The sequence below is a fragment of the Chelonus insularis genome, unplaced genomic scaffold (assembly GCF_013357705.1).
Source record: "Chelonus insularis isolate UGA/USDA-ARS -01 unplaced genomic scaffold, ASM1335770v1 contig_399_pilon, whole genome shotgun sequence".
Lineage (NCBI taxonomy): Eukaryota > Metazoa > Arthropoda > Insecta > Hymenoptera > Braconidae > Chelonus > Chelonus insularis.
Genome location: NW_023276554.1, coordinates 579,594 through 594,074, shown reverse-complemented (window position 1 = coordinate 594,074; position 14,481 = coordinate 579,594). Strand labels below are relative to the sequence as shown.

The window sequence follows — 14,481 nt, the reverse complement described above, 5'->3', positions numbered from 1 at the left end:
TTAAAAGACGTAATTTACTAAGATATGATATTTATTGAGTTTATAAAAGATAATGAGGGACAGTGTTTTATTTTTTATGGCAGTGAAAAGTATCTTTTCACTGCTTAGAAAGGAAGCGAGGAAGCAAGTACTAGCCAACAACTTGGCGTAAACACCAACATAAATTCAAAAACGAACCATTTACTCACGTCTCTTGCTTTTCTTTTCGCAATACTTTTTATCACTAACACTACGTGAATTTCTCCTTCTCTGTATCGAGCAATACATTCAGAATAAAATAAAGACAATTTCTTTTCATCTGCTCATTTTTCCACTTTATATTAAACATGTTATAAACAGTGTCTCCCTTTTGACAATCATTCTTTTAAAATAATGACTAATTATCTAATTTAAAAATGTCTTTGTAATTATAATTACAAATACATAAAAGATTAATGGATGTTTGTTTCCAATTGAATTGAATAAATATAATTAATTTATCATTTGTTAGAATTTAATATAGAAAATCAACGAATTAAATTAATAGTTATTTCAATTATTATATATTCAAATTACTTTAAAATCAGATTATATTTTAATAGGAAGATTAAACAAAATTTTCACTGGTAATTGAATTCTTTTAATATTCTAAAAAGATTCTATTATTTGTCACAATAATTATAAACAATATAATTAATAATTAACATTCAAATAAATTTTTAAATTAATTGAATAACAGAATAAACATGCCTTATGTTATCCCAAAAAATTTTTAAATCTAAGATTTCTTATCAGTGATAATTATGAGTATTTTCGACTAATACCACAAAGTTTTAATTACACTAAATCATTTCCATGACTCAATTAATTAGAATAATTTTTCGACTCAAAAATAACAGGTAATAATTTAAAAATGAGTATGATACTACTTTTCTAACTCAAAACATTGTTTATATAGCGTGTAAAAGTTAGTTCTCTACTGATTAACTACTCATGCTCTTATTATTTTAATTTGAACTTGTAAACTCTAGTTTTACTCACGGAGTTGTTATGAAAGTCATACACTTTTTGAACCTTCCTTTTATTTAATTCATACTAATAAAAATGCATGCATGGCTTTACTTTGTAAATTATACTGATGTTGAAAAATTTGTATTCTCCATCTTTAATCGATAAATTTTGTAACAAAAAAATTACAATTGTTTGAGTTTTTTGCCCATTACTTATTCATTTTTTATATCAATATATATATATATAAAATAGTCTAGGATCTTAATTTTATTGCGGGGTTTGAAAACATGTTTTTTTTTTAATGTACATAAAAACAGAATCTCTAATTTTGTGTGTTTAAAAATTGTAAAGTAATTTTCTTTCAAATTTTAAAAAAATTAGTTCTTCTCCCAAGCTTTAAATTATAAATTGTAATGATTATTAAAAATATTTTCTATTGACGAATAATTAATAGTTTTATGAAAAAAAAACGAATTCTCTTGTTAAAACAACTATAGCTCTCCAATTTTTATAAAAATTCTAAATTCTTTGACATTCAACAAAAAAAAAATAAAAAAATACAAAGAGTCTGTTAAATATTAATTTTGTTGATATGATACGAAATTTAATTAAATTGCTTTACATTTAATAGAGAAGAATATTTTTACAAAAACAGAGTACTGTTATTTGAAAGTGCCTTTGAAAGATGCTAAATATTGTTAATTAAAAAAATACAATCTTTATAAAAGCTACGTAGGTACATTAATCGATTTTTTACGTGGAAAATCGTCGGTGTTGAATTAGTGAGCATTTTAAATGCAAAAGATAGAAAAAATGTAAAAGAACGACATTGCATTATGCGTTTACGTTAACGAAATGTAGCGAAGATAACCGAAAGGGACCGAGTGAAGAATAGTGGCGGAGAACGCGTCGCGCGCCAGAGTTTCTCGTGTTCTTGAATGGTTTCAGTACTGAACCACCACGGGTCTGGTCTTGACGTTTCACGACACGAGTGCGAGCGTGAGGTTTTGCGGATGTAATCTGCCAAAAACGACGGGATTATATGAATTTATTTTAATAAAATTCACCAATTACTACAATTAATTAATCAAAAATTAACATCAAATTATTTATAACTATAATTTTTACCATTTTATTTATTTTATATCATTTATAAAATTTCGGAATATATCCTGAAAGATCTTTCTGTGCTCTCAGTTTCTTTTCATCATGGAATATAATTTATTTCAAGAATATATTATGACAAATAAATTAGCGAAAAATATAATTTCTTAACTATTTATCTAGTGATTGAGTGAGTATTTGTAATTTATAGGCTCTTGTTAATTTTCATGTTTATTTTAACATACAATAAAATTCATTCGTTGAATATGCACTTTGTGAGAGCAAATTAATTGTGTCCATGTGCACATGTAGCGTTTGTGCGATTGCTTCTATTTCGAATAATTAAATGTACTTCACATAAACACGTGTTAATTCGTTCGACATTCAATTATATATTACATCACAAGTTTAACACAAGTATCGATTTGATCTTGTCTGACTAATTATAACGCATATTTCTGCATTAATCTCAATTTAATCCGTCGATTAATTCCAACATTACTTACACAATAATTCCTGTTCGTAATCGAGAGGTTACAGAAATATCCCTGTTGACCAAATGAACTCAGCCGACTGATAACAAACAATTATTTATTGTCTTCAATTACTAAATTTCATTTATTCATTTCTTATTTTATGTAACATTATATCTTACATGACAACTATGTGATTTATTACATTTTTTTAGGACTTGAAGTATCCGAAAGATTAACATGGAAATAAGAATTAAGAGCGTTGGAGGTTTACCACTGTTTAATAAAAGTAGTGGAAGGGAAATAAGTTGTTTTTAGTTAGCATTCAGCGATGAATGAAAATTTTAATGAAAAGAAAAAAGAGCAAAAACCATTATATTTTATTGAATGATTATAAAAGAGATAAAATAGTAAACACAAGGTAGCAAAAGGATAATATAAGCAATGTGTAACAAGAGAAGTGTACTCATTGGCAATTAGTGTTGGGTTAATCATGTAGGACAATAAAAGATTGAAGTTACGACGATGAACAGAGCTGTTCGAGAAGTACAATGCCGTATTAAATACTTGTGAATGTGCGCATTTGTGTAAGTGTCTTGTGCAGGGGAGCAAACACTGATAAAATGTGGTGGAATGTCGCGACAGTGGTGTTGGTGTTGGGGGTTGCCGCAGTATACTCGCAGGTGGAGATAGCTGATCTGGATAAGCCGGGTGAGTTACACTCCTCGAGTACTTCTACTATAACACTCTAGTTGCTTCCTTTGTAAGCTACACATACCCTCAAAATAGTTTTGAAGCCTAAAAGCTCCTGGCGTGTGCACTGATAATCCATGCAGTCATGGGTTAGCTCCATTATTTTAGAGTTTCTCAAGTGCGGTCGCTTTATTGAACAAACTTATATTAACATTAAGACATACTTGTAATTAAATTATATTACAAGCTATAGTTCCTGAATCAAGACGTATCAAAATGCAATATTTTATTGGCACTTTAGTCAATCATCGATTTTTGAAAAATTATATAATATTGATGGAAACTGAGTTGCTGAAATAATAGTTGGATTTTGCAGAATATAAAGAAGAATGTAGTCAGTGTTTTTATCTTTTAAAAACAAACATAACAAACGTGCTAGAGTCGATGTCATAGATGTACTATTTTCACACTCTCTAAAGACAAACAAGATCTGCTACTTGCAGATAAAGTACTGTTTTCAGTTGTCTAAATACGTCAGTATTTCACGTTCCAGGTTTGCTCCAAATTAAACTAACTCACCTCAATTTTAATAAATAATGCAAATTCACATTCGGATGTAAACAATTGAATTTAAATAAATAGTTTAAAACTGTTATTCAATTATTGTTTTAATTGAATAGACTAGGATAAACGTATTATATTGTTCCTTTGTTCGTTAAATTTGTAAAATATTTGTAACAAAGTATTGTGTAGAGTTTCAGCAAACTATTTAAACCCTTTAATTCGATACCCTACTCGATAAGTTTTAATAACTTTTCATTTTTAGATTTCGACAATGTAATGTCTAGAGCTTGTCATTTCGTTTTTAAAAAAATTTTACATATCCTGTATCACTGGTGGAACTCGACAAGTTGATTGACACCTGAATTGTGAAAATTAGGACAACCGTTTTAACTGTAAAGGGGAGTGAGTAGACATACATACATCAGTTCGATGAAAAAAAATACTAGCTTTCATGGTCGAGTAATCATTTCATAAAAAAAAAAATTGTTTCATTACAGTTAACCAAAAATTAGTTCAAATAGTTATAAATTTTTATTTGAAATATTTAATTTTTTTTTTTTTGAATTTAAAAAATCAAAACCTTTTAAAAAATATCGATTGATTTTATATATACATATTTAGTCTTCATGTATTTTTCAGCTCATTAGAGTGGAAAGTATTTTATGAGTGTAAAAAAAGAAATTAGTGAAAGAATTTTAATTAATATGTTATAAAATTTAGAAATTTTATTTATTTATTCACGAAATTTCTCAATTAAAAAATTAATAGAAGCTAATAATAAAATTGAATGTATACTAAAGGTTGGATAATATAGGTATTTCATGATAGTAGAAAAATTTAATATACTATAATTAATGTATTAATTAATGAATAAATATTTTAGTAAATACATTGGATTACAGCTGAAGAAGTGAATGAATGTTAAAAAAAATTTAATAAAACTTAATATAAAATTAGTTACCAATAAAATATTCAAAATCTACCCCCTTTGACTGCAAAATATGCATGTATATAGCTCTCATTTCAATTTCATTTTACATTAATCACATTTTTATGTTCTAAAAGTAGAGTTAATAAAACATAAAATTAAAATATAACAGAAGAGAAAGACTGTACATTAAGCGGGTCAGACACACGACTCTTATGTTAATGAACCATCATACATTCTAAGAGAATGTATTATCTGACAATTAAGTTGAAAAATATACATGTATAGTGATGAGTGTTTTAAGGTTGTACAGTAGTACATAGTCTTGATGAAGAAAATGGAAATTCATCTCATTTTTCATCAGTAGCTACTGTCGTTTAATATTTAACTTTTTCTTCAGACGAAGTATTGAAAATATTATCCAATTTACTATTTTTATTTCAAAGTGTATAGACACGAATGAAAAGTGTTATGTATATTAATCATTCGATGGATAATGAGAAAATTAGTATGCTCCAATATAATAACATCAAAATGACTTTTTTAATTTCCTTTTCACCTACGTGCATCTATTATAGTAACAAACCCATCCCTCATTTCGTTACATTCTTTTTATACTCATACTTTACTTTGATTAACTTCATTTTAGAATCTAGTAGAATATTTATAAAAATAATTCTAACTTAATCACTACTTTTTTTAACCTTTACGTTAATAGAGTGAAATATGATTATCATTAATGAAGAACATTAATTGCTTTTCCATAATATAAATTGAAATATATGTAATTAAAAATAGGTAAAGGATTCGCTGTATTTTGAGATCAATATTTTCCATATAAACATTTATTAATATCAATTTCTATAATATTATTCGTATGATACAATGATTCCTTGTGTACGTTTTGGAAGAGAAATTTTCAATTTTAATTGAGATATATATATGTTTGAATATAAACCCAACAGATATTTGATATTTCTTATCAAATGATTCTATTTAAAATTATTTTCTCGATATAAATGATTTTATTCATTGATTCATAGAATTAAAACATCATATTTATATTGAATCATAGGATTAATTTCATTTCATAGTAAATTAGCTAGAGTTCTCCGAAAATACAGTCTTAATCATATCATTCAATTAAATATGTATAGGTTTATATTTGAAGTATAAGTATATTTGAAGAACATTGTGATTGATCTAAATCGATCACTGTGACATCATGTTATTGATGAATACAATCATCTGGAACCGACGAAATTAGCTAATAATAAATTTTTCAAAGATATTTCCATCAAATGATATGACTTATTTCAGTCTACTACCATTTGATTCCTCTCAATTATTACAGCAGATTATTCTATATTTATGATAATAATATTACCAAGTGATTAAATATTTATAAAAATGACATTATTATTTATAAGAATCATTATAAATTATCGGAGCTCGAATAAATATTTAAATCTTCTATTTAAATTCACATTAGATTTTTAAGAATCTCGTCAAGCTTTTTATTACGATGTTGCACAATGAATCTGATCAGCTCTCAAAATAAAAATAAGAAGTAATATTTAATGTGGCACAGACATAAATTCAAATTTGATGAACTTTAAGGCTATATTTTTGGTTGACAGTGTGGAATAAAATTGAAAAATTACCAGAATAATTTAAGAGAATCGATAGAAAATATATGAAATTAAAAATTGAGTCTCGTTCAATTTAGTGATCGAAATCCGTCCTCGCCTGAGGCTGACATTCACATATTCTGTGTTGGCGTCGAATCGGCAGTTTAATTAGACCACATGGATTTATAGCCTGACGGAGGTAGATAATAAAAAAAAAAGAAACCTCAAGTCTTCGATACGTGACACGATGTATTTTCTTATAAGCAACTTTATTGATGATCGATATCTCTAGCACGATACGAGAAGAATTTAGATTTAAAAAAAGCGTGAATAAGAATCATGCAATCAGCTACTAATAAGAATGAAGCATGCGGCTTCCGTCGTATTTTAATGGCAAAATTAATAGATTCGATCCTCTTTAAAATTCACCATTATATCAGCAATTTCATTAGATTTTCACCGATAAAAAGGTGTATGTTCTGTGTTTATATGTGTATTCAGAGTAAATGGGATCAGGCTATTTGATTTCTAAAATATTCAAGAAAAGATGAGGCTTTGGACTGCGAAAAGCATATAGTTCTCAGCTAAGTCGAGGGCACTAATTATCTTTTTGCATGCGATCTGCGAAGTCGAGAGAGCTCGTCGGCTAACCACGAAATCGACTTAATAGTTGGGCGATTTATCATACTCGACCAGTCGCCCTTCTTTTGCTGGGGTCAAATCCGCTCGGGGTTAAAATTCGTTTCGCTTGAAATGATTTGCACGCTATTAAATATTTTGGCGTGAGCATAGTTTTTGCATTGTTTTACTTTTGTCCCGCTCCTTCCTCTACCTAATATCAACATGACAACCAATTTATTTTAGACTCCGAGTATATTTCAGGATGTTGAAAAAGTATATATACTTTTAAGTGTTCGTTAAGTGAAATCATACGAGTCTGATGAATTCGAGTGAGGAGGAAAAAAATAATAAAAGCAATCTTGAATATGATTGAATTAACGAGAGCTCTTTACGTAGTTAATTGATTTTATTGACTTATTTCTTAACAGCATATACTTGTTTATTAATTTTAAAAGTCTTCATTATCATTTTTATTACACAATTTATTATATTTTCTCCGTAATTACTAGGCGGAATATTTTCTTTGATAAGTGATTACTTCAATTGCGTGCCCATAGTTTTTTATTAAGTCGAATACTTTGCCTCTTTCAGGGTCAGTTAGAAATCAAACACGTTATTCTAACATTAATTCTGTACCCATGCATTAGAGAAAAACATTAGCCAGAAGCTGATGTCTTTTTATTTTATTAAAATATTTCCTCGAGACAGAAGTAAAAAAAAAGAAATGTCTGAAAGAAAAAACATTCGTGGAATCGTTTTATAAATGTATCGTTGCAATTATTTTATCAATTATAAATATAAACTCGGGATTTAAAACTACTTGAATACTTCACTTGAAAGGAACTTGTAGTCTCAGAACTTTCGATGAACAGTTACAATCTTGATAGAAGTACCCTAGAACTTTTATAATCATCATTTACTAGTATTAAATAATAGTTGATTAGAATAAAATAAATGAAATTTTAATTTATTTATTGCATCACTTGATTACAATGCAATTCATTATGCATCATACAATAAAAAATTAAATTTTTCATTATAATAAATTTAATTAATTTCTTTAATTAGTTTCTTTATAATGATATTTATTCCAGTTTTTTTTTACTTTCCCTTTTTCTATGGATTCAGTAATTAATTCCACTGATTAAAATGACATATTGAGTTCATATTTGTATAAGTACTTCAAAAAATGTAAAACATTCATTTACCTTTATAGAGGTCCAAATAATTCATAGGCTTTTAGTAAAAAGCATTCGAAAAATGTATGAAGTTGAAAGTATCTTTTCAACAATGAAAGTAGCCTTCATCGAAAATACATAGAACTTGAATGTAAATGTGGAAATCGATATAAAATAAAACTTAAACTGACAATTCAAGTAATGAAAGAGCACGATAATAAACGAAAAAAACTCTGATTATAAAATCCTGTATAATTCAAGATTAAACGTCATTTTATATCCACTATTTTTTCTCACAACTCCTTTTTCATGTCTCATGTCATCCATACGATCTGATGAGCTTAAAACATTTTAGTGATGTGATTTAATTAATTTAATAAAGAAAGCTCATTTTCATAATTTTTTTTTTTTTCAAATTCAATTACTTATAAAGTTTTCATACTAATCAATTACAATAATAATAAATAATAAATATATTTATTACTAACTAATAAGACTTTTACCTTGGTAGACAATGATTATAACATTTGAGATGAAATTTCATAATTCTTGAGCTCGTAGTGCATTATAATGCATGAAACATACGTCCAGATTAAATGTCCAATTAAATAAATTTTTATGAATGTGACGTGCATTATTAAAGACCTTTTGAGGAAAAAAAATTAAATCCTACCATAGGCAACGATAAAAATATTTAGCATTTGAAATAAATATTCATCTATTTTCAAAACAATGTTCAGTATGTCCTATCAATTTTTCATTATTGTACATCATGGAATAAATTAAAACTGATCTGGAAATCCTCAAAATATTATTCTCGTATGTTTTATAAATCAAACAGTATATTACGATATTACGGAGTTGAAATCGATTCTCTCGACAGTAAACGGATCATTGACAGTAAGTAGAGGCATTATACCGACTGTGTTGACTAATTGATGGGTAGAATATATGACGTAACATTAGTTTGCTGATACAGTAGCATTTTATGTTTTGACATGTATACTTATTATTTTTTTCTCAGCTTGATTAATCGATTCATTGATTGATTGATTGACTCAAATCAATTTTTGATCCATCATTTTTTTTTTGTTTCTTGTTATTATTCCTAGACAGTATTCATCATCAAATTAGTTATTTATTGTGTCGTATCACTTGAGAGAATTTTTTGACATTATGAAAGAAGAATGAAATCAAACAAAATGATATTATGGAGAAAAGTTTCATTAGAAGATTAAAAGTTATCTCAAGACAAAAAAGTTCTTGAATCTACAAGAAATTTTAAGTTCAAAAGTAATTAAAATGCGTCCCTGGTTCAAGATGAATTTGAGTAATGAATTTTATTTTCAACAAATATCATTTTTAATTCGTTGATATCTGATAAATGGTAAGTTTTTTAATTAACTGTTGATTTAAGGAAGCACAGATTTCTTTTTTGAGTAAATGTTATTTTTTTTTAAATGTATAATTAACCAGTATTTCAAGAGAATTGTTTATCAATTAAAACCATAAAGTATTCCAATATTACATTTATCCAATGATTATTAATATTCGTTTTATCCAATTTTATCATCCGGAACTTCCATGGAATATTTATATTTTTCGTACCAACTAAACTCATTTAATCACTTTTTATTAATATTTGCCAATAAACTGCTATTAAGATAATTGAAAGTGATATTTATTTTTTATCTCCGTTAACGTCGTAGTTTAAAATTTAATCGTGTGTAGTTATATATATAGTTATTATATCAAACCATAAAAATGATTTAATTTATAAATTCGATAATATTTATGCTTTATCTGTATGTAGAATATTTATTAATAGTCTCTTTGCAGTTCATTTTTAAAAAATACCTCTGGTTATGGAGTTGACGAAACATTGAAGAATGATAAACTTTTCTAATACTTAAAATAACGAGATTTCAGAGATTTTTCTCGAAATAATTATGTTTGCAGAGACAAATTTTACCGTGAGTAAAAACATCAAAGTACAGAAGGCACGTTCTATGGTTATTATTTTTTCCAACTAAAATACAAAAAAAAAATGTTGTGAGGAGAAAGTTTTCATTTAAAACTTGGTAGGTAAATTGGAGCCTTGCAAATAAAAAAAAAGCAAATGAAAAGATTTTTCATGTATTCATAAAAAAATTTCGTATTGTTATTCGCACCCTTATTATGCTATTGAAAATGGTTCGAAGTCAGATCATTTGATACTCTTATCCTTATTTATAATTAATATATTTAATAAATAATTAACGACTTAATAAATCATCTTGATATACATGTTAATCTATTATTCAAAATAGTTACTTCGATAACAGCAACATTGATTTGCAAACTCTGCATGAAACACTTCATGAAAAATCCCTACGTTTGCAGAAATTTTATTCTCCACATATTATTACTTTTCTTCATGAGTATGTTGTGCTCGATTAATAATCGCTGTGCAATCCGATTAATTACTATCTCTGACGTTGGAGGGTTTAATCACGCAATAGAATGTCTAAGTATGCGGTCGGAGAAGACGAACAAGAGCTTCTACGAAAATTCCCAATCAAAATTCTCCGGAAGCTCGACGTCTTTTCTTGCTGAAAATTAATTAAAAATTTATCAGATAAAATTTTCAGAAACTATAATTAAAAATGATTAAAAATTAGTTTCTACATTATGATGTATAATCAAAACATCATCTTGTGTCTAAATTAAAACAATTTTTTATCTTTTACATTTTTTAATTTATTTTAATCCTTTTGCTACACTTGTCCTTCAATTACACTTAATCCTTCCTCGATTAATTCTATAAGATCAATACAAGAGGTTTCTCTCGAGAATAATTCAGGTTGTCCTTACGCTTTCTCAATGTTATATGTATATCACCGGAAGTGAAGAGAAGAATAGAATGTATTTACCAAGAAGCCACTGTATTTACACAGAAAAAAATAAGATGAAAGCTCGAATAATCAAAAGACAAACAAGAGATCTTTTTTACATTTGAAATATTCCTCTTCAAATCTAGAAGGTCAGAAATAAACTTCTTTTCTCGTTTGTAAAAAATGCAAATGCGATGCCACTTCAATTTTTATTTTCAACATTCTTTCATTCTAGTTTTTTCACTATCTTTCACGATAAGCTAGCAAAAATGAAAAACAAGAGAAAAAAAAGACTAGAGTTCCGATAGTGTAAGAAAAATAATGAGGTCCTTGAATATTTATTCAAGAAAAAAAAATGACTTGACACTACAGCAGAACCATCATAATTCTTAGACTTAAGTTAATTGATCCAAAGAAAATAGTGATGACAATCAGTGAGCTTTTTTACTTTGCAAAAATCCTTCAATGTTTAATATCACTGCAGCATTGTTTATTCCGTCCTTACATATTTTAATATTTAATAAATGAATAAGAAAGACGACATAATAGCTTATGTCTGACTTAAAGTTTGAATTATTCACTAAAAGACAATCTCTTAAAACCAGTCTTTTGAATTTTCGAAAGCTTCTATCAACTAATGTTATTGAATATTCTCTATAAATTTATCTTAATTGAGATTTCAGCCTGAAAAGATTGATGTATAAATCGCAAAGAATTAAATACAACCCAAAGAAAAACGTTGACTAAGTAATGTGAACATTTTTCAAATGTTTTTTTTTCTCTTTTTTCGCATTTTCTACAAGCTTTTACATATTAAATCTCTGTAAACATATTCACGGCACGCAGTAACCATAAATAGTAGTGCACTTCAAGAGTTTGTGGAGTGAAGTAGAGACTCGCTTCGGTAGCATCTTAGGAAGTTCTTCCGATATTGCGTTATCGTTCTTGTAAGTTCAACTTGAATGAACGGGATAGAGCAAGTGTAGAGTTAGGAGTAGTAACGCGTTTGCCAGTGCAATGAGAGATCAGAAAAAGATTACTCCACCTTCACCTGGCACGTTATTTTGCTTGACGCTTCAGGAAGAACTGTATTGCTAAAATCACATAAGATTACTTGTACTTGGATTTTACTTCAAATTATTTGATACATAATCTTTGAACAGACATGCCAAGGATATAATCGTGTTCTATTCTGACTCGCTATCTTATTCACTTTGCATGGAATGGCATAAGAGAAGTTAGATTAGTATGTCACGATTTATTCCAGAAATATTATATTTTATAATCTTAACTTGATCCGATTATAAAATAAAAATTATCAAGGAGTCTTATATTGTGTAATACTTGTTTTGAATTACACTTAGTTATTAATTCATCATGGTAACTTATTTCTCGTGGAACTTGTATCATAATAAACAGAATTATTGAGCAATAATTAGTCTACCATAAATTTAGTTAAATTTAGGATCAATCAACTACACTGATGAAATCCTGTACTTGGATCAAGAATAAGATCCTTCTTGATCATAATATTTTTAAATAAAACAATAATACATATTTAATATGACTTAGATGATGGGAGGATCTGCCACCATTTTGTATCCATCATGTCATCATTCATTACTTTATTTAAGAATATTATAATCAAAAATGAAATTGTTCTTGATCTAATCGTATCATCTTTTCAGTTATGGTGAGATTATGATTGGTTGATTTTAGGATTTTCTGATCATCTCATTTATTATTAATAATGACTTATTAATCATTTTAATATTACAAATTTATATCTAGACGATTGTTGGAATATTTTCATCAATTCTAGAGCAGTTGACGAGAATTCTAAGATTGAAAATAGTTTTAAGCTTCAGATCAGGCTGAAATTTCACATACAGATTCTTCAGACACTTAGAAAATAGCAGAAAAAATTCCATCGCTGCTTTGAACTTAAATATAATTTGTTTTAACACCTTTAATTACTCAACAATTCTACTCTTCATTCCGGTGGAGGCACCTTTATAATGAGCGACAAAATAGTCAACGACCTGATGTGAGCACTTCTTATTCTTAACGAACAAGTTTCAGTCATTCATTCTATATTTCAATTAATCAATTCTCCGGGAACGGTGTCATCGATTTTCTATATCGGACGGATCTCGAATTGAGCAATCGTTTGTCGGAGGTAATGGCAAACGGTTTGAAGGGTCATGGGGTGAGATGAATTGGAAATTTGCACGATGGCTAGGCGAGTTATGAGTAGCGGAAGGAAGAGGAAGTAGCCGAGAATTTATGCAACCAGAATATGAACTGTTAGTGTATATGTCTGCCGATATATGTCCATACATACTACTGAAACCTGTCATTTTTGGGGTGGAATAAGGAGGAAGCAGCTGTCTGCTAAAATGATAAATTACCGAAAAGGAATTTCATGATAATTTCTGATTATCACTATAGAGATATCTGGTATGCTCATAGTTTTGCTTTCATAAAACAGATTGATTAACTTTATATTTAAATAAATAATTATCCATGGAGATTGTAATTATTTATTCAATTTAGATATTGTAGGATAAAATATTATTACTCAAAGTATAAGTTATTAGGGGAGGTTATTTTCTTCAACGTCAAACGGTATTTCAAGACATAAGAAATAGAAAAGTAAGAGTAAAAAGTAAGTAGAACTTTACTTTTTTCTCTTTTTTCTTATGTGGCTACGATACTGGATCTACTAAAAGCTCTATACTTGTAAGTGTATTTCTTATATTTCTTTTGAAATATTCTGTTCAAACTTTTGAAATGTGAAACGTACTTTTCAACAATTATCGATGTACAGATGGTGTAAAGTTGTTTTTAATGTGGATTTTTATTACATTATGAACTTTTTCTTTTCTATAGTTTTTTTTTTCTTTTTTAATTTTACAAGAAAAATACTAGTTTGTTGAAATAGATTAATCAAAGAATAAATAAAATTCAACCAAATGAAATGGAAAATAATTTTCCCCGATGGCAAAAATGGTACCTTAATAGAAGCTATAGACACACAGACATGTAAAGTCAAATTTTCCAAGTACTTTGTAGGTGTTCTTAGAATACATAATAAAATTTTCTTCATGCTCACAAATATGTCAGTAAACATTTTATGCAGTTTTTTTTTTTACAATTTAAGAATATTACCAGACAATGTAGTAAATTTGTCCTGAGTATATTTCTTATTTTGTATGCTCGAGAAATTTTAAAACCAACTGCAATATTGTTTAGAAAATTGAGTTGGTCCATAGTTATCTACATTTTTATGATAATTTCTACAGAAAGATTTTTTTATGGTATATAAAATGATCTTTACTTGCAAGAATTTTCATTTTAAAATTGGCCATTTGTCACCCCTTGAGAATATAAATTATAATCAACGAGTAAAGTGTCATGGTTTTG

The 14,481-nt window shown here is 27.6% G+C and overlaps 1 protein-coding gene across 6 annotated transcripts in view; it reads left to right on the top strand.

Moving 5' to 3' along the window:
- Window positions 1-1,954: 1,954 nt before the first annotated feature.
- Window positions 1,955-14,481, top strand: part of LOC118068157 (neural cell adhesion molecule 1-like) — a 44,431-nt gene continuing 31,904 nt past the window's right edge. For 3 of the 6 annotated variants that reach the window (XM_035085371.1, XM_035085370.1, XM_035085366.1), the window contains exons 1-2: window positions 1,955-2,284; window positions 2,783-3,278. In XM_035085371.1, coding sequence (XP_034941262.1) covers window positions 3,191-3,278 — 88 coding nt within the window. In that variant the 5' untranslated portion in view covers window positions 1,955-2,284; window positions 2,783-3,190. Of the gene's footprint in view, window positions 2,285-2,311; window positions 3,279-14,481 lie in introns of those variants that run through there. The other 3 variants (XM_035085369.1, XM_035085368.1, XM_035085367.1) reach the window with 3 other exon arrangements.